Source organism: Prionailurus viverrinus, chromosome E3 (genome assembly GCF_022837055.1).
Source record: "Prionailurus viverrinus isolate Anna chromosome E3, UM_Priviv_1.0, whole genome shotgun sequence".
In the NCBI taxonomy this organism is placed as follows: domain Eukaryota; kingdom Metazoa; phylum Chordata; class Mammalia; order Carnivora; family Felidae; genus Prionailurus; species Prionailurus viverrinus.
In genome coordinates, this window is record NC_062576.1 from 23,190,334 (window position 1) to 23,209,627 (window position 19,294).

Genomic DNA, 19,294 nt, shown 5'->3' on the forward strand with positions numbered 1-19,294 from the left:
GGGTTGATTTGCATGAGCAATGACTATGAATCCAAGCATAATTGACAGACACAATGTACGTTCCAAGGAAATGTACAGCCATATGAAACATAAAGCATGAAGGAGGCTTCATTCACACCCTCAGTAGCTTGGGTTGGTTTCTAGACAAGCAATCGCTCGTGCTATGAAGTTAGGACCACTTGCCAACTGGGAGCCTTGGAACAGTTGAGCCTGAAGGGGTAACCAAGCAAACCACAGACTTTATGATGTACACGTTTCAAAAAGAGGCCTTTCGCCACGAGGCAGTTGGGTTTTTTAAGGCTGCAGTTGATGAAAACATGATTAGAGGGTGCCTTAGATCAGGGAGGTTCTTAAAAACAGAGCCTGAGGCAGGGATTCTTGCTCAGTGATGGGATGAACTCTCTGAGAGACGGGGGAGGGAGTGAAGCATGAGAAACTCCGCAGCACAAATTGTACCAGAGGTGGCTTCACCTTGAGGCGAAAGGGCCAGTCCCCGCCCGGTGTCAGTCAGTCATGGGCAGGAGGGCACGGGATGCTCCAGTCAACCAAGGGCAATTTTGTGGAGACGCAAGCACCTGTGAGCCCTCAGCAGCCCATCCTTGGAGCAGCAGAAGGATGGGGTTCCAGCCAGGCATGATTTAGTTGGTAGTTCTAGGTAATCGTGAGCTGATTGCAGCGTGGGTCGGGGCCATGTGCGGGAGTAGGTGACACTGGAGACACCAATGGTGGCGGCATCCTTGGGGTGGAGAGGAAGGCTATGGGCCAGCTAGCTAAGAACTCTTCAGTGGCTGTGGGGGCCGTGACCAAGAAGGCCAGGGATGACAGAGAGGAAGAGGCAGAGAGAGAGGCGGAGCCAGGCTGTCTGATGGTCAGATCAGCAGTGATTTTTACCCAAGGAAGAAGGAGAAATGCATGAGCCCAAACTTGACAACTCATTGGACCCCTGCAGGCCCTGGCTGACCAAGTCGGGAGGTCTGCCTACAACAAGGACTGTAACCACCCCAGCAAGGGGTGCCCGGAGGCCATCCTGTCTGATATCCAAGGCGGGGAAGCGTGGAAGTTCTACAAAGACAGGTACCTTATCTGTCCTGCTTACCAGGCTGCATAATGAGTGAATATTTACTGAAAGAATGAGTCCATCAGTTCACCTATATTTCATCACCTCTCAGTGGAGGCCCCTAGCATAGTAACAGCACGAGCTTTGAGGGGAGACGCCTGAGTCTGAATTCCAGCGTGAGCCTCAGCTTTTCCATCGGGAGTGCGGTGAAGATTGAATGAGCTGATAACGAAGGGTGTAGAGCGCTTGGTACAGCACTTGGCCGGTGGGAAAGTCCACGAATGGCCTCCGCAGGTAACCTCCCCGAGCCATCTCTAGCAGGGTGACTGGGGGGGTGGGGGGGGGGGGGAAGTGTGATCGGAAGGGCGGGGGAAGGAGCGGGACGCGGGGTTGAGGTTGTGCCCCAGCCTCTGTGTACCCAAGGGGCCCAGCCCTGGGCGGAGTCTCCTCCGGGCCAGGCGGGGCCGTGCTGTCCCCTGGAGGCACTGAGGGACCGGCTATGGCGAGTGGGGCCCAGGGATGCGGCCGTTGGCCCCCGCTCCACCTCGGGCTCCTGCTCCAGCTCGCCGCGCTACTCCGGACGCCGGGGCTCCAGGTGAGAAGTGGGGCGGCCGCAGAGTCTCCCAGGTCAGGGGCGGGGGGAGGGGTTGGCGCACAGCGGAGCAACAGGGGCCGCCTTGCCCTCCTCCGGGTCCAGGTGGCTCCAAGTTGGACCCTGCCAGGAAAAACCTCCTAGCTGTGGGGGGTTGCCTTTGCCCCCGCGAACACCTGATTGGAGAGATGGGCCAGCGTGGAAAGGCGCTGGTGGAGGGAACAGCCGCCCCTCCTGCAGCATGGGGGTGCAGGTGGAGAGAATAGCCTGGGGGCGGAGGCGGGGGGCGTTGCTTGGCCTCCTAAAAGTCCTGGGATGCGGGCTGGGACGTGGGATCAACTTAAGGGTCCTCTGTCTAGAAATGCGCCCACATACCCAGTTTTACAAATTCAGGCGACTCACAGTCGTTCTCCCAAACCACGACTGGACCCTGGGCTCAGAACCTCTGGGATAAATAAGTAGGAGGTGTGGGAATCGGGTCCAGCCCGCTAGGAGGTAAGAGTCCGGTTTTACAGAAATGCCTGGAGTGGGCAAAGGCACCCAGGCTAGAATCCACTCGTCGGGCCTGAAGCCCCCAGGACCACTAACTGGATCATGCAGGTGGCTGTTCGAGCCATTCTACTGTCCTGCTTCCAGCTCTGGGTCCACCCTTGGTTGCCAAGTAGGAATGTGAGCCGGGTGTGGCCGCAACAGGTCTCTCCAGAAAATTTAGAAAGACTGGAAATGAGACAAATTAGAAATTCAGATTTTTAAAAGTGAAACCTCTCCAATTTTAAAAATTGGTCGCTAATTAAAAACACATTTGTAAACACATTGATGGTCAAGCCACTCAGCTGTGGGCAATCAGCCTGCAGCTTCTTCTCAGAGCGCAAAGCAGGCTGGGAGAAGAGAGGGGCCAAGAGGCTGTTTGCTACCCCTCCACCAAGACCGTTGGCTCAGCTCCAAACCTGAGGGTCCTGGAGCAGGATGTGGCGTTTGCAAGGGTGCGGCGGGGCCACCCGGATGTTAGGGTTCCTGCTAGGAGCTCAGCCTCACCCTGTTTGCTCAAGGAGGGGCTAGAGCAGGTGAGTTAGCCCAGTGGAGGCCAGATGCAAGGGCAGCTCTGGCCCTCCCTCCCTTGGCCACCCTGAGCCTTGGTCCACAGGACCCCTGGAGCCTGGCACCAGAAGCAGCTGGGCCGGTTGGGGGGGGGTCACCCCAAGAAAAGCCACAGTGTGGCAAAGGAGGAAAAGGTTGCAGGTATCAGAGAGATGCCAGCAGCCGTTCCACGTGCTTTTAGGCTAATTACCTAACCGGCATGAGCCTCGGTCTCCCCGGCGCTGGGGAGAATAGCACCCATCTCGTAGGGAGACTGTGAAGTCCTTTCGTAAAGGCCTTCCGTCTTCTTTGGAAAACCAGGAAGAATTGAGGGGTGGGGAAGAGGACAGATTTTAGACACTGTGGGAGCCACCTCACCCCCCACCCCCGAGTTCCCACTGTAACCCCTCTCTAGGGTCAAGGAGATCAATGGGGGCAGCCAGCAGCTTCCCCAGTCCTGCTTCCTTCTTTGTCTGCCCCCCGCCCCCCGCGAGAAGGGGAGTCACAGCCAGCCTTGCATGCAGTGAGGACAAGGGGTGCCCCCAGGCTCCTCGGAGAAGGTGACTTTGTTTCCCACTTCAGGTCCAGAGCCTCAGGCCAGAGAGCCTCCTGCTGGTGTCCACCCTGGATGGAAGTCTCCACGCACTGAGCAAGCAGACAGGGGACTTGAAGTGGACGCTGAAGGATGGTGAGCAAGGGGCAGTCATTCTTCCTTCCTTGGACCCTGAGTTGGGGGCTGGGGGGGTCACCGTGCATGGAAGATAAGTGCCTGGGGTCGAGGCTCCAACAAGCCAATCTCTGCAGGCAGCTGCACCACTTCCCAGCTGCACGGCCTTGGGAAAGTCACTTCGCCCCTCCCAGCCTCAATGTCCTTACCTGTAAAATGGGGCCAAGGGTAATGACCCTACTTCACAGAGTTCTCGGGAGGATTAAATTACATGCATGTCAAGTGAGTGGCTCAGTGCCTGGCCCACAGTAAGCACCCCGTGAATTTGAGCTGTGCTTGTCAGCGGGCGGTATGGAGGGGGTTACTCATACTTCATGTCCCTGTGCCCACAGATCCCATCCTCCAAGGGCCAATGTATGTCACCGAGTAAGTGAACCTGCGGTCTTTGAAGGAGGGGGCATCGGGAGATGGGGAGGCCACAGTTGTCTGGAGGGGGTTCAGCGGGCCGGGGGTAGGGGCATGTTGGAAGGAAGGGAAGAGGTTTGGATCTGGAGCTGTGTGGCGCCTCCTACTAGCTGGGGAAGATGGCGGCAAAGGGGGCCTTCAGGAAACCAGGGGGCATGAGCCTAACCCTCCCCCTGTTCCTCTCTGCCCCACAGGACAGCCTTTCTCTCAGACCCAGCCGATGGCAGCCTATACGTCTTGGGGACCCAGAAACAGCAGGGATTGATGGTGTGTTTCCTACAGTGCTTGGGATGGGAGAAGGCCCGGGCTTCCATTATCCAGAGCAGGGGGCGCCGAATGGTCAGCATCTGTGTGCCCTGCAGAGGCTCTGGGTGCATTATGGGAAGGCTGTCCGGAGGGACCTGCTGAAAGGGGGTGGTGTGGTGGTTCGAGCCGTCTACAGAGCAGGCTGTCGGGCCTCTGAGGGTGTCCCAGGGGCTTCTCCAGGACTGTGGGGGCTTCAAGGGGGGAAATAACTCATCATTTAGTTTTGCCAAGTGAATAGTTACCCCAAAACCCAGTGGCTGAAAATGCCAGCCACTTATTTACCCCACAATTCGGGGGGTGGCACTTCAGGCTGGACTGAGCGGGTGGTCTTGACTAAGCTTGCTCAAGCCTCTGTGGCCGCCTCCTGGTCCGCTGGATGGTTGTCGTGCCGACGGTTGGTGGTTGGCTGGCTTTTGAGAGGGGCCGCTGGGCCACGTGTCCCTCATCCTTGTCAGGTGAGCCTGGGCTTGTCCACGTGTTAGCAACAAGGGAGCCAAAGAGAAGGCCAGGCCTGTGCACAAGCACTTGCCCAACTATGCTTGTATCACATTCTCTGATGTCTCATTAGCCAAAGCAAGTCCAGTGGCCGAGCTCAGAGTCAAGCGGTGAAGAAATAGACTCCAGTTGTTTGGGGGAGTTGCTGAAAAGTCGCAAAGGGGCGTGCACAGAGGGGAGAAGAGGAACTTGCGGCCATTTCGGCTGCCTTCCACATCAGGACGCCTATGGGGGCTGCTGAACGCAACTCTGGATTTGTCACAAGGAACGGGGCGGAATGTGCTGTGTCAGAACTTTGTGCCATAGGAAGGCTGCCAGAAAGGTCTCAAGTACGTGTAGGAAGCTGAGTTGACAAGCGATGTTAGCACGGAAGTCAGGCGAGGTCCCAGCAGCAAACAGCACATTCCAACAGGTTAGCTCGAGGACGTGCTATTAAAGGATTGACTTACAAAGGTGCAGACAGAGTGTGGGAAGCCACGGGGCCCCGTGCAGTATCCCGTGGCCCATAAAAGTGGGGGGCCGTTATCAGCCCTAAGCCCAGGAGGAGCGGGGACGTTGGCTCTTACGGTGTCCATGCAGGAGCGACACGTGTCTCTTCTGCTCCGTTCCCATTGGCTAAAGCAAGTCATGGCCGCGTGTACTTTAAGCAGGAAAGAAGGACAATCCCAGAAGAAGAACCAGAATATTTGTGAGAAGTGTTCCTCATCCCCCAGCCAATCTTCCAACTCCAATTTAAAGTCCAAGCTCTTTCCCAGCCTGTGACCTTACAGCCAGCCGCCCTCACTTCCGGCCACTCTTCCTTTCTCTACCCCCGCCCTCCCAGGTTCGCTGGCCTTCTTGCTGTTCCTCAAGTATGCCAGTCGGTAGCTCTCCCTGCCCAGGGCCTCTACACCGGGGCCATCCCTCCACTCAGAGCTCTTCCTGCACGTGACCTTATGGCTCACCTCCTCGCTCGGCTTGGGTTCTCACTACCCTGGCCCGCTGCTCTGAAATAGCATCTCAAGGGGTGCCTGCGTGGTCGAGTGACCAACTTCCGCTCAGGTCATGATGTCGTAGTTGATGAGTTCGAGCCCCGCATCAGGCTCTCTGCTGTCAGCGCGTTGCCCACTTGGGGTTCTCTCTGCACTTCCCCTGCTCTCTCTCTAAAATAATAAACATTTAAAAAATCTTTAAAATAGCATCTCGAACCACTCTATCCCAGTTCAGTAAGTTGTTTTTTTTCTTTTTTTTGTGGCATTTATCATTACTCGGTGTTACGTTATGTATTTTGTTGTTTATTATCTCTCCCTTCCACACGCCAGAGATGTAACTCTACGCAGGAAGGAACTTTGTCAGTCTCCGTTACTACTGGTCCTGGCACCTGGCTAATAATAGGTGCTCATTAAATCGTTGAATGAATGAATGAACTCTTTCTAGCGATCTTTCTTCAGTCCCCCACATTAGGTAGTTCCACTTGTGCTTTCTTATCACAGCACGAGCTGTGCCTACCAATTACAGGTTGTAATGACTCCTTTTGTTGTCGGTGCTGACTACGCCCCTGGGAAGCCCGGCTTCTCTTGCCCTCAGTCCTAGAGTGTGCTTCGAGTGGCGACAGTTCTGTATGTGGAGTTTGGGGATTTTTTTCATTTTGATACAATTTCCAACATAAGAGAGAAAAATGCAGGGCGCCTGGGTGGCTCAGTTGGTTTCAGCGTCTGACTCCTGATCTCTGCTCAGCTCATGATCTCACGTGAGTTTGAGCCCTTCATTGGGCTCTGTGCTGACAGTGTGGAGCTTGCTTGAGATTCTCTCTCTTTCTCTCTCTCTCCCCCTCCCCTGCACTCGCTCTCTCTCTCTCAAAAAAAAACTTAAAGAAAGAAATGGGGCACCTGGGTGGCTCAGTCGGTTAAGTGTCCACCTTTGGCTCAGGCCGTGATCTCATGGTTTGTGAGTTTGAGCCCCGTCTCGGGCTCTGTGCTGATAGCTCAGAGCCTGGAGCCTCCTTTGGGTTCTGTGTCTCCCTCTCTCTCTCTCTGCCCCTCCCCCACTTGTGCTTCTGTCTCTCAAAAATAAATAACATCAGAAAGAAAGAAAAATGCAAGAATAGTACAAAGAAATTCTTTATTCCCTTTACACAGATTCATCAATTTTTAACATCTTATTACCTTTGCTTTATCATTCTTCCTTAATGGATAGGTGATAGATAGACAAGGTATATACACACTTTCTTTTTTTAAATTAAAAAAAAATTAAAGTAATCTCTACACCCAAGGTGGGGCTCGAACTTACAATCTTAAGATCAAGAGTCCCGTGCTCCACCACCTGAGCCAGCCAGGCGCCCCTATGCAATTTCTGTTTCTGAACTGTTTGTGAATGAGTTGCAGACCTGCCTCTTCACCCCTCAAGGGGGACTACGTATTCCTAAGGATGAGTATAAATGATCAAAAGCAGGAAATTTAACGTGGATGCGATAGTATTATCCAATCCACAGTCCATGGTAGTTTTTCAAGTGTCCCACTGGTGTCCTTTATTGTTTTCCTCATCCAGAATCTGACCCAGGATCACCTGCTGTGTTTGGTCATCATGTCTCTTGGGTGTCCTTTAGTCTGGAACCGATCCTCAGCTTCTCTGAGGCCGTCCTGGCCCTTGAGGCCCTGAGGTCCCTGCAGCTGTTTAGAGGAGGATGTCAGGCCGGATCCATCAGGTGGCATCTCGGGAAGGAGCGGGGGATTTCCCCAGCTCAAGAGGCTGAGTAGCAAAGTGGTTAAGTGTGCTGGCTCCGAAAACTGATCACCTGGGTCTAAGGCCTGGCTCTGCCGTTTACCAGCCGTGTGACAATAGCCGAGTTACTTACCCTCTCTGGGAAAGGAAGATTCGAATAATTGTACCTAGTGAGTAGGTCGTATGTGTTTTTCTGCTCTTTCTCCTTCCCGGAAACTCTCCCTCTCAGAGGCTGCCGTTTACCATCCCCGAGCTGGTTCATGCCTCCCCGTGTCGCAGCTCTGATGGCGTCTTCTACACGGGTAAGCATCTCTCCAGCCTGCGGGTCCAGGTCCGGCAGGGACGGGGACCTAGTCACGGTGGGCCAGCTGGGCTGCACAGCCTGTCCCAGGCCATCCTGAGGGCTGGCACGCCTTCCACCTCCACAGGCCGGAAGCAGGATGCCTGGTTTGTGGTGGACCCTGAGTCGGGAGAGACGCAGATGACGCTGACCACAGAGGGTCCCTCTACCCCCCGCCTCTACATCGGCCGAACACGTGAGTCAGGCCCCAGCTGCTCCCCAAGCTGTGGGCGTCCGGCCCCCTCCTTTGTGCTGCCCAGGCCTGGCTGTTGGCTGTCCAAGTTGAATCCAGGCCAGTCAGTCAATCTTTAGTCGACAACCATTTCACTGAGTGCTAAACAAGGAGCTGAGGACACAGCAGTAACCCAAACATCCTGTGATGCTCACAGACTCTGGCCTCCAGGACGGGTGCCAGATGGTACTCCCTGGGGCTGGGGGCGGGGGAGGACTCTCACGTGGGTACCCCTGGTAACCCTGCTTCTGGGCACTCGCAGAGTACACGGTCACCATGCATGACCCCAAGTCCCCGGCCCTGCGCTGGAACACCACCTACCGCCGCTACTCGGCACCCCCCATGGATGGCTTGCCTGGGAAATGTGAGTGTCCCCTTTCTCTGGCTCCAACCTTGGAGCAAGGTCCCCAACTCAGGGGACTCTGAGTGGCATCCACGACCAAGCCCCACCACATTCTGAATGACACACCCTTGATGGGTGACCCTAAGTGAACCCCTTAACGCCCAGCCTGACCCCCACTGAGCGATCCTTAACATCCTAGTTCCTCCATATTCCCAATGAGCTGAGCCAGGTAACTCTGGGTGATTCCCTTTGTCCTGAGTGACCCAAGCAACCCTCAAACACTCTGAGGAGTCCCCACGTGTCCTAACTGACCCCCAATGTTGAATGACCCCTGAGAGATGACTCTAAGTGATCTCCCCCAAGATTAACCCCTCTCAGGTAATTCTGACCACTCCCTTGATATTATGACTGTCCTACCCAGTTGCCTGAGTGACCTTACAGGTGCCCCTAAGCTACTCCTTGTACCCTGACTTCATCGTTTTGCATGAGAACCCAAGCAAATACACATGAACATCACAACAGACACTCTCCCAGGGCCCCTAACTAACCCCTTCACACTCTAAATGGCTCCCAAGTGACCCACATGCCTCTAGGCCACCCTGATTGACCTCTCCTGGGTGATATGTTATCAATCAGACTATGGCTGACTACCCCACATCCTAAGTGACCTCTCTCAAGTGACCTGGACTGATTCACACACCTTAAGTCACCTTTGGACGACCCTGACAGAGCCTTCCATTCTACACAGCTCTCCAGTTGACCCTGACTAGTCCCCTGACTGATCAAAGCAACCCAGTGAAATGTGACTGACCTTCCCATGTCCTCATAAGCCTCCAGGTGATCTCATCTGGCCCCCACACACCTGAGTGGCCCTCCTGATGGCCTACCTCGGGCAGCTTCCCCACCCCAAGATGCTCTGAGATGCCTCACATCCAAGCTCCCTGGCCATATCTCCCCAGCTGTCTTTCTTGGCAGACATGAGCCACCTGGCATCCTGTGGGATGGGCCTGCTGCTAACCGTGGACCCAGGAAGTGGGGCGGTGCTGTGGACACAGGACTTGGGCATGCCCGTGATGGGAATCTACACCTGGTACCAGGACAGCCTGCGTCAGCTGCCCCATCTCACGCTGGCTCGGGACACCTTGCATTTCCTCGCCCTCCGCTGGGGCCACATCCGACTGCCTGCCTCAGGCACCCAGGACACGGCTACCTACTTCTCCGCCTTGGACACCCAGCTTCTGTAGGTGCCCATCCCTGGGACCGGGGAGGAGCCCTCTGGACAGGTGTGATGTTTGAGGATGACACACTTGTACAGCTGAACCAGCTGGTTCAAACTGGTTATTTACCAAACTGATTGATAAATAACCAGTGCCCAGTATCACCCCCCACCCCACCCACCCAAGTGCCCCCAGGACCTTCTGGATAGCCCTGCTATTCAGCGACTTCTGGGTACAATCTAGCCTAGAGGGGACCTCCATGTCTCCACTCCAGCATACAGATGGAGACTGTTCTGCTTGGTAGGTGCAATGCCTTAACTGTTAAAGACTATTATTCTTACTTATAGTACCGAATACCCTAGAGTTCCCATCTTAGGAAATAAAGAGACAGACTGGTAAAATCAGGGGTTATCTATTAATTCAGTTCTTTACTCTTTCAGTTCATTACACAAATAATAATTGAGCACTTACTGTGTACCAATCACTTGTTAGACTCTGGAAGTATAATAATACTTCCAGTGTTCCCACCTATAGAAATCTGAGTCTAGTGGGGGAAACAAGTGTGTAAGAGGGCAATTATAATATGGTATGATAGAGAATAACAGAGGTATAGATTTGCCATAGGAATGTATAGGAAGGGTACCTACATTGAGACCAGGGACAAGAGGCAGTCATGGAAAGCTTCCTGGAGGAAAGGACATATACATTGAAAACTGAAGGATGAATAGAAAATAAGAGAAAGAGCATTGCAGCCAGGGAACAGAAATTAAATAAGCCTGGAGCATAGATCTGAGCAGTGTTAAGCAGGGATCTGGTAGGATCATTTAAATGGTTTGTACATTTTCTCCTAAGGCTAAGGAAAAGTCATTGGAGGGTTTTAAGCAAAGAAGTAATTTGATCATCTTTTCATTTTAGAAAGACAACTCTGGCTGCAGTGTGAAGAATATCTTAGAGCTGTGTAGTGAGGAAGGACACACATATAGAATATTGTGTTAGTTCAGGCATGAGATAAAGACCTTCTGGGCTATGGAAACAATAGAGATGGGAAAAAGTGGAAAGCAAGAGATATGAAGAGGGAAAAACAGTAAGAATTTGGTGATCAGGGAGTTTGGTGATTGTGAGCAAGGACTCAAGGGTCATGTTCAGGTTTCTAGAAGCACATGGATGCTATTGTTTTCAGAGGTAGGGAGCACTAGAGGAAGAAGAGGAGGAGGTGGTAAGGAATGAAGTGACGAGTTCAGATTTAGAGAACTGAGCTCTTGAAAGAGGTCTGGGCCAGACACAGATTTAGAAACCATGACTATAGAGCTTGTATCAGTTAGCTTTTGCTGCATAACAAAGCACTCCCAAAGCTTACAGCTTAAAAAACAATGAACATTTATTATTTTTCAAGAGGCTGTGGGTTAGCTGAGTGGTTTTCTGATCTGAGCCATCTTAGTATCTGCAGTCAGCTGGTGGTTTGGCTGAGCCTGGGTAGTTTGGGTTGGTGCCTCTCACCTATATCATAGTTAGTGGGCTGTTTAGCCTGGGGGTGTCAAACGCGGTCTCTCATGCCCCAGCAGGCTATCCTGGGTTTTCTCACATGGTGGTCTCAGGGTTCCAGAGAACAACATGGGAGGACAAGCCCCAAAGCACAAACACTTCTCAAGCCTCTGCTTGTGTCACATTTGCTTTTGTCTCCTTATCCAAAGCAAGTCATATAGCTAAGCCCAGAGTCTATGTGGGAGGGGACATGACAAAGACACCAGTATAGTGGTAACTGAAATGACTCCCCAGAATCACTCATCCTTCTCCCTTTTTTCTTCTCCCTCATTAGGATGACACTGTACGTGGGGAAGGATGAAACTGGCTTCTATGTTTCTAAAGCACTGGTTCACACAGGGATGGCGCTAGTGGTGAGAAGGGGTCTCTGATGGGCTGGAAGGAGGGGATGCAGCAGGAAAGGAGTGCCCTCGCTCATGACTCTCTATCTTCTGCCATAGCCTCGAGGACTGACCCTGGCCCCCATGGATGGCCCCACCACAGATGAAGTGACACTCCAAGTCTCAGGCGAGCGAGAGGGCTCACCTAGCACAGCTGTCAGATACCCCTCAGGCAGTGTGGCCCTCCCCAGCCAGTGGCTGCTCATTGGTGAGATTCTTCTGGCTCAGGTTTGGAGTAGATGAAGGATCTATGAGCCCAGCTCCTGAGCTGGAAGGCTGAGGTTACCTTCAGCCAGCTGACTTTTGCTCTGCTTCTTAGGACACCACGAACCGCCCCCAGTCCTGCATACCACCATGCTGAGGGTACATCCCACCCCAAGGAGTGGCACTGTTGAGAACAGACTCTCAGAGAGCACGCAGCCTCCAGCCCTCTTCCCGGAGGTCAGCGCTAGCAGGGCAGAGGGCATGGGAGGGGAGACTTGGCATGTTGGGAGGTCATCCAATGGACCTTTTCCTCATCCTACTAGGAATAACATTTGAAGGTGGGTCAGTTGATCCCATGCAATTTCCTAGAAGAAAGACAGACACATATGGTGTTATTGCCAGAAAGGTATAAGAAGGGTCAAAGGATATCTAAGCTGTAAAATATGGATCACAGTTTTAATTCTTCTTCAGTGTAAAAATTACAAAATATTTATCAAGTGAGAAAATGTAAACAGAAAACCTGTAAAAGCATGCTCTCCTGGGAGAGGGTTGGGGCAAGAATCACTAGTAGTTCAAGGTTAGAACAGCCATGACCTGGAGCAGTAATTCTCAAGTTCTGGTTGCTCATCAGAATTACATGGGAGCCTGCTCAAGCCCCACTGAATCAGAATCTTCGTAGATGGATATCTGAATTTCTTGGTGATTCTCCAAGACTAATCTGTATTTTTTAGTGATGTCCCAGGACAGGCTGTTAATCAGCTGGGTTTTGAAGACCACGCTCCGGGGACACAATGATGTTTCAGCACCACGGACAGCACCATGTTTCCCACCATGTGGCCTAATTACTCCCTGCCCCCGTCAACTAAGCCCAGAACTAAGCCCAGCAGCCCTGTCCTGAGTGATGAAGAAGGGTAGGGGTTCCACATTGGGTGAGCGTGCTAAGAGTGTTCTTTTGTCCTCAGCTCCTGAGCCTGAGCCGTGAGAAGCCTTGGAGCCCGGAGCTGCATCCTGAAGAGAAAACCCCAGAACTGTATCCAGGGCTGGGACCCCAAGACCTATTGGCAGCTAGCCTCACTGCTGTCCTCCTGGGAGGGTGGATTATCTTCCTAATGAGGCAGGTAAGCCCGTTGCCCCTGACCTCAGGTGCGTCGTAGGGTCTTCCTAGGGGGAATTCTGCTCCTTCTCTCCAAGACCTCTCAGCAGCTCTCTCCCTCACCCAGCTCCCATTCTGCCCCCTGCCTTCCTCCCAGCAGCTCCTTGAGCCCCCACTACTGTGTTCTGTATGTTCACGGTCCCATGCCAGGCTGTCTCAGGCACCGCCGCGGGGCCCCTCACGGGGCAGGGCCTGGCCAAGGCTGAGCCCTCTTCGGCCCTGTATGTCAGCAGCAGCAGCTGGTGGAGAAGCAGCAGCAGGCCCTCCTGGCACCTGCAGACCCTCCTCACATCACACAGCATGCTCAGCCCCAGTCACCAGGGGCCACCCCACAGAGCCAGAATGGCCTTCGAAGCCCCTCAGAGCAAGCCCAGGCAGTCGAAGACCCAGAAGGTAAGCCTAAGTGAACAGTAAAGGGCAGAGTCAGGGACAGAGAAAAAAGGGGACGGATTTAGCTTTCAAGTTGGTTAGTAGAAGCCATTACAGTATGGTGGTTAAGCCCAAGTGAGTTAAGAGAATATTTCCAATCCAGCCTTCTATGCAGTTAAGCACTGGAGACATATCTGCCATCATTTTTTATCATTATTTTCAAGGACTCTGGATGCACATAAAACTGGGTATAGATCAAACCCCACTATCGGTTAACTTAGGTTGCTTTCTTTCCTGCTCTGAGCTTTGATTTTCTCATCTGTCAAATAGGAAAAATAACACCCACCTCACTGTGAGAGGCTACCAGCATTATTATGATTAAATCACTCCTAGGTGATGTTAACAACATTTGGGTTAGTTTGACGTCATATTTGGTAACAGTAATAGTAAATTACTATCATTTTGTTCTTTTTCCTCTCTTTAGGGCTTTTTAATTTTTTTTAGGTTTTCTTTTTAAAGGTGTGAGCCAGTATTTTTATATTTTTTAAATGTTTAGTATTTTTGAGAGAGAGAAAGAGAGCACATGCAGGAGAGAGGTAGAGAGAGAGGGAGACAGAGGATCCAACAGCAGAGAGCCTGCTGTGGGGCTCGAACTCACAAACCATGAGATGATGACCTGAGCTGCAGTCCGACGCTTAACTGACTGAGCCACCCAGGTGCCCCCTAGGACTTTTAAACACTTCTCTTCTCTTTTGTCCATTTAATTTCAAGCTGGCATCTGTGGGATGCCCCAAGGGGGATTTCACATGCTTTTGTTGTTCAGTCTGGGCTATTTCTCCTGCTTCTTGGCCTCCAGGCTGGACTGGCCTTCAGTCCTTAGCATGAGCTGCTCGCTGCTACCTCCTGGTCACTGCCCAAACCACTACCTCACGCCTTGGAGCCACTCTGCTGCCCCCTTAACTCTAGCTGAAGCTCCCCCAGCCCCACCCACGCTTGGCCTGACGCTTCAGTGCTGCTCCCTGCGTCCACTCCTGTGTTCACCCTGCCTTTGCTGAGACAGAACTGCTCCCCTTCCTGAGGGGTCTGCTCTGTCAGAAGGTGCTCACTGCAAAGTTGCCTGAGCCCTGAGGGGTTACTGTTCTTGTCACTTCACTGGCTCTGGAGGGTCCATATAATATCCACCCAGTGCACCCAGAATCCCTCAACTCCTTGGGTCTTCGGACTCCAGCTTTCCCCAGACAGGCCAGACTCCATCTTTTCCCAGGATGCTTCTCACCAAAGCGTTCCTCTTTGTCATTGTCCTTCATCAGCCTTCATGACCACAGTCCCTTAGAGCCCTGCCTTCTGAGCTGCCAGAAATGGGCCCGCTCTTACCTGTGCTTCCAGGCCCTGAGACCATCACTCCCGAGAGTCCAGGGTCTACAAATTTAGGTTCCTGCCCACATCTTGCCAACAGATGGGAGTGAATTTTTACCAAAATAATCCAGAGCAATCCTGAGGGACAGCTTGGTACCCTTCTCACTGATCCTTATGCTACTTTTCATTTGCTTTTCCTGGAGCTAATTGCAGAGACCGAAGCGGGCAGCACTTCCTGAGTAGAGTGTTCTCAGGGCCACTGCATCGCACAACTCTTGGGGCACCGTATACGTTGAATTGTATGAATGGTGTCCCTTGGGGCTGAGCAGGGCATAGCCATGCCTGGGTCACTGTGAAGGGTCTCTCGCGAGCTACCCAAAGGGAAGAGTGTAACTGTTCAAGACTACAACTCTCTGCCTGCCTGAGCCAACCTCATCCTTAAGAGGAAACCAAGGCATTCCAGGGGCTCCCTGCCACCCTAGGACAGGGACAACTCTGGGACAGCTTAGCATCTGAATGCTCACTGCTGCCCCCTCCCGTTGGGGGCAGTCTCTCCTGGGACGGCACTCACCCTTACTATGCTGCCAACTGTTTAAAGCCAGTTCCTCAGTGAAAAGGGTTTATTATAACTGGCAAGAGTGGGGTGGGGTGGGTGGGTGGGAATCCTGGCAGAGGAAGTAAAGAAAGAAATCTGGGCAGCAACGAATGAGGGAGGATGATAAGGAGGGTAATCTATCAGCCCTCACCACCACCCTCCTCCCACACATTCATTTAATCCACAGTAATGTGTGTGGGATCGTCAACACGAGTCCCACTTTACACATGAGAAAACCAAGGGCACAGGGGTTAAGTTGCCAAGGATGTACAAAGAGGAAGTGGCAGCCCCAGGCTGGGCGTGGAGGCAGCGGGAGGGACTGGACTGAGGAGAGGGGAGGCTGTGGGCGGAGCAGAGCTCCCTGACACTGCGCCCTCTTCTCCGCTAGCTGAGCAGCTCACCGTGGTGGGCAAGATTTCCTTCAACCCCAAGGACGTGCTGGGCCGCGGGGCAGGCGGGACGTTCGTTTTCCGGTGAGTGGCAGTCAGGAGCTGGGCTGAAGGTGTGGCTGTCGCGGCACTTTTGGCTACTGTCCCTCGGGGAGCCATGCTTTCCCAAGGCTCCCCGAGGTGGGTGCAGGCGGGAGTTTTTTCCTTCGTCTTCCCTCTCTGAACCTCCCAGGGGCCAGTTGGAGGGCCGGGCCGTGGCTGTCAAGCGGCTGCTCCGTGAATGCTTCGGCCTGGTCCGGAGGGAGGTCCAGCTGCTGCAGGAGTCGGACAGGCACCCCAACGTGCTACGCTACTTTTGTACCGAGCGGGAACCCCAGTTCCACTACATCGCCCTGGAGCTCTGCCAGGCCTCCTTGCAGGAGGTGAGCCAGAGCTCGGAGGGGCGGTGGGGCGCTGGTAGGGTCCCGGGTTGCAGAGTGACTCTCTGTCCCTCACCCCCTCAGTACGTGGAAAACCCTGAGCTGGAGCGCTGGGGCCTGGAGCCCGGGGAGGCGCTGCAGCAGCTGATGTCCGGCCTGGCCCACCTGCATTCCCTACACATCGGTATGCCCCGACCCCGCCCTCCATCCCAGGCCCCGCCTTCCCCACCCTAGGCCCCGCCTTCCCCACCCCTGGCCCCGCCTTCCCCACCCCTGGCCCCGCCTTCCCCACCCCTGGCCCCGCCTTCCCCATCCCTGGCCCCGCCTTCCCCACAGCCAGCGCTCAGCTCTGCTCTGTTCTCAGTGCACAGGGATCTGAAGCCGGCCAACGTCCTCATCGCGGGGCCTGACGGCCCTGAGGGCAGAGGCAGGGTGGTGCTCTCAGACTTTGGCCTCTGCAAAAAGCTGCCTGTTGGCCGCTGCAGCTTCAGCCTCCGCTCGGGCATTCCCGGCACGGAAGGCTGGATGGCACCCGAGCTCCTACAACTGCTGCCCACCGACAGCCCTGTGAGTCCTCCCCCCTCCCTGGCCGCGTGCCTCTCCAGATATGGCCAAGCTTGTTTCTTCATCTGTAAAGTGGGCACAGTTCATCCCTTCTGACCTAGAGGAGCAGTTCTCAACCAAGGACTGTTTCACTGCCCAGGGGACATTGGGCACTGTTTGGAGACATTCTTGGTTGTCATACATGGCCACAGAATCGGGGCTTGCTACTGGCATTGGGTGGGCTAGAGGCCTAAACACCCTACAATGCACAGGACAGCCCCCCATGACAATTATCCGCCCCCAGGTGTCAATAGTACCAGGGTTGAGAAATCCTGAGCTGGAAAAGGATTTTCAGTCCGCACTGTGCTGCAGAATCACTGGGCAACTCTGAAAAGTCAGATGCCCAGAGCTCATATGCTGTGATTCTGACCCGATCAGCCTGGAGTAGGGCCACAGGTGTTCTAATGGGTAGCCAGAGAGAGCCACTGGTGTCAAGGGTTTGGGGAGCACCAGATGAGCGAATACAGTTGAAGCCCAGAGCAGTGTCTGACTTCCAGAGACGCGGGAGTCTGAGACTCCAGGCTTACGGAGTTTTGAGCTGTCAGTGTGCAAGTGAAATATGAAGCCATGCACACAGATGGGAGTTAACAGGAATGGTCAGGCACTAGGCAAAGCCACACCTGAGTCCAGAGAAAGCAGGAGGTGGGCACCTGGAGGCCAAAGGGACTGATGTTATAAGCCCGTACAGATTTTATTAGCGGCCAGTATTTTAACTTGAGAAATTCCACGTTACAATCTGGATTTCGGGATCCTCTTGGAAAATCAAAGCTCTGTCACCAGGGAAGAGTCCCCTGGAGGCAGGCAGCTGGAGTGAAGTCCGGCTGTCACCACTGGGAGGGCAGGTGCCACTTCATTGCCTCATGCCTGGCCAGCTTCACTCCTGTTACCTGCTAGACCTGGAGGAACACAGCTTGGACACCTGCACCAGTGGCTCAGTAGGGCAAAGGTTTTGGATGAAAACCATGGGCCCCTTCCAACGGCGCAGAGGGGAGGAGATCCCAGGCCAAGGAAATGGCGCTCAGGACGCACACTGGAGTTCTAGTCTGAACCAAAGCCCTGGCTACTGTATCAGCCCACGGGAGACTTGAACCAGGGAGGCTTCCTGGAAGCAGGGACCGCTTCCTTATGTCTGTCTCTCTGCCCCCAGACAAGCGCAGTGGATATCTTCTCTGCAGGCTGCGTGTTCTACTATGTGCTTTCTGGCGGCAGCCACCCGTTTGGAGAGAGTCTTTACCGCCAGGCAAACATCCTTGCAGGGGCTCCCAGTCTGGCTCACCTGGAGGAAGAGACCCACGGTGAGGGGCCTGGGCCTGGCAGAGGAGGGAGGAAGCAGGGCACGGGGCTGGGCAGGCCTGAAGCCATCCCTCGTTGGTCCCCGTTACAGACAAGGTGGTTGCCCGGAACCTGGTTGAGACCATGCTGAACCCCTTGCCGCAGGCCCGCCCCTCTGCTCACCAGGTGCTGGCCCACCCCTTCTTTTGGAGCAGAGCCAAGCAGCTCCAGTTCTTCCAGGTCAGAGGGAAATCTTGGGAACAGCCCCAGAAAGTCCCAAATCCGGGTCTTGAGTGATAAGGAAGGGGAAGCCAGAGTGGCTGGGCAGAGACTTGTCTGCCTGTTCCAAGCATCCCAGCTCCTTTTCTAAACCAAGCTCGGACCTTAGACTCCTAGATGCTGCCATGTGGACACTCCAGCTGCTCACTACCAGACTTCCCGGCCCCGCTGCTGGTCCCCAGCACCCCTCCTCCCCGCCCCACTTGACACACACCCCATGCCTAGTTGTCACTTATGCTATACGGGTGCCCAGATAGTCCACCCCACTTGTGGGACCTTGAGCAAGAGACTCTGTGCCTCGGAGCCTCAATGTGCTCATCTGTGAAATGGGGACAACAGTACCTACCTTACAGGTTGGTGAAGACCTGGAAGGTAACATGGAGACATGGCACAGAGACGCTGGACTCAAGGGCCACCAATCCTTACCCTAACCCAAGAAGCTTCTGCTGATTTGCTCCCCCAAGCTGTAGGGCACTCCTGGCCTCTGAAACTGGTCACGAGGCTCAGGAGCTCTGTGGGGTCCTAGGACGTCAGTGACTGGCTGGAGAAGGAGCCTGAGCAAGGGCCCCTCGTGAGGGCGCTGGAGGCGGGAGGCCCCGCGGTGGTCCGGTGCAACTGGCACACGCACATCTCCGTGCCGCTGCAGATAGGTAGAGGCCAGGCTCGGCCCGGGGTGGGTCCGGGAGGCGGAGGGGAGTCTGGTGGGGGCAGCTTTGCCAAGGAGTTGCCCGCCCACAGATCTGAGAAGGTTCCGGACGTACAAGGGGACGTCGGTGCGAGACCTGCTCCGTGCAATGAGGAACAAGGTGTGCTCTAGGGTTTGAGTGGGGCCTGGGGGGCGGGGCAGACTGGTCATGGCTGAGCCGGGCGGGGGCTCTCTGCTCTAACTCCCTCCAGAAGCACCACTACAGGGAGCTCCCGGCTGAGGTGCGGCAGGCGCTAGGCCACGTCCCGGACAGTTTCGTCCAGTACTTCACAACCCGCTTCCCGCGGCTGCTGCTCCACACGTACGCGGCCATGAGGAGCTGTGCCTCTGAAAGTCTCTTCCTGCCCTACTATCCGCCGGCCTCGAGGCCCAGGGAGCCGTGCCCAGGGGCCGCTGGGAGCTGAGACAAGGAGCTGGGCCCGTGGCCAAGGCTGGCCTCAGCGTCAGAGGAGACGGACAGAGACTTGGCAGCCTGGGGCTTCTGGAGCAAAGATGTGCCCAGAGCCCAGGCACCCCTCAGGGACTACAAGAAGAAA

General features: G+C 54.4%; 1 protein-coding gene across 2 annotated transcripts; it reads left to right on the plus strand.

Annotated features, from left to right (window-relative positions):
• Window positions 1-754: 754 nt before the first annotated feature.
• Window positions 755-19,286, plus strand: ERN2 (endoplasmic reticulum to nucleus signaling 2). 2 transcript variants are annotated; one of them, XM_047838006.1, is made up of 24 exons: window positions 755-1,074; window positions 1,170-1,351; window positions 1,481-1,652; window positions 3,309-3,414; window positions 3,786-3,819; window positions 4,053-4,125; window positions 7,589-7,661; window positions 7,788-7,895; window positions 8,194-8,295; window positions 9,250-9,514; window positions 11,308-11,386; window positions 11,474-11,621; window positions 11,733-11,854; window positions 12,580-12,735; window positions 13,001-13,163; window positions 15,479-15,563; window positions 15,712-15,901; window positions 15,983-16,082; window positions 16,263-16,465; window positions 17,649-17,796; window positions 17,886-18,013; window positions 18,579-18,702; window positions 18,791-18,858; window positions 18,950-19,286. In XM_047838006.1, exons 3-24 carry the CDS (start codon window positions 1,557-1,559, stop codon window positions 19,160-19,162), a joined length of 2,784 nt encoding a protein of 927 aa, XP_047693962.1. In that variant the 5' UTR covers window positions 755-1,074; window positions 1,170-1,351; window positions 1,481-1,556; the 3' UTR covers window positions 19,163-19,286. The 2 variants fall into 2 exon arrangements, with proteins under 2 accessions (XP_047693962.1, XP_047693963.1); XM_047838007.1 differs by having other exon boundaries at window positions 13,004-13,163.
• Window positions 19,287-19,294: the final 8 nt, after the last annotated feature.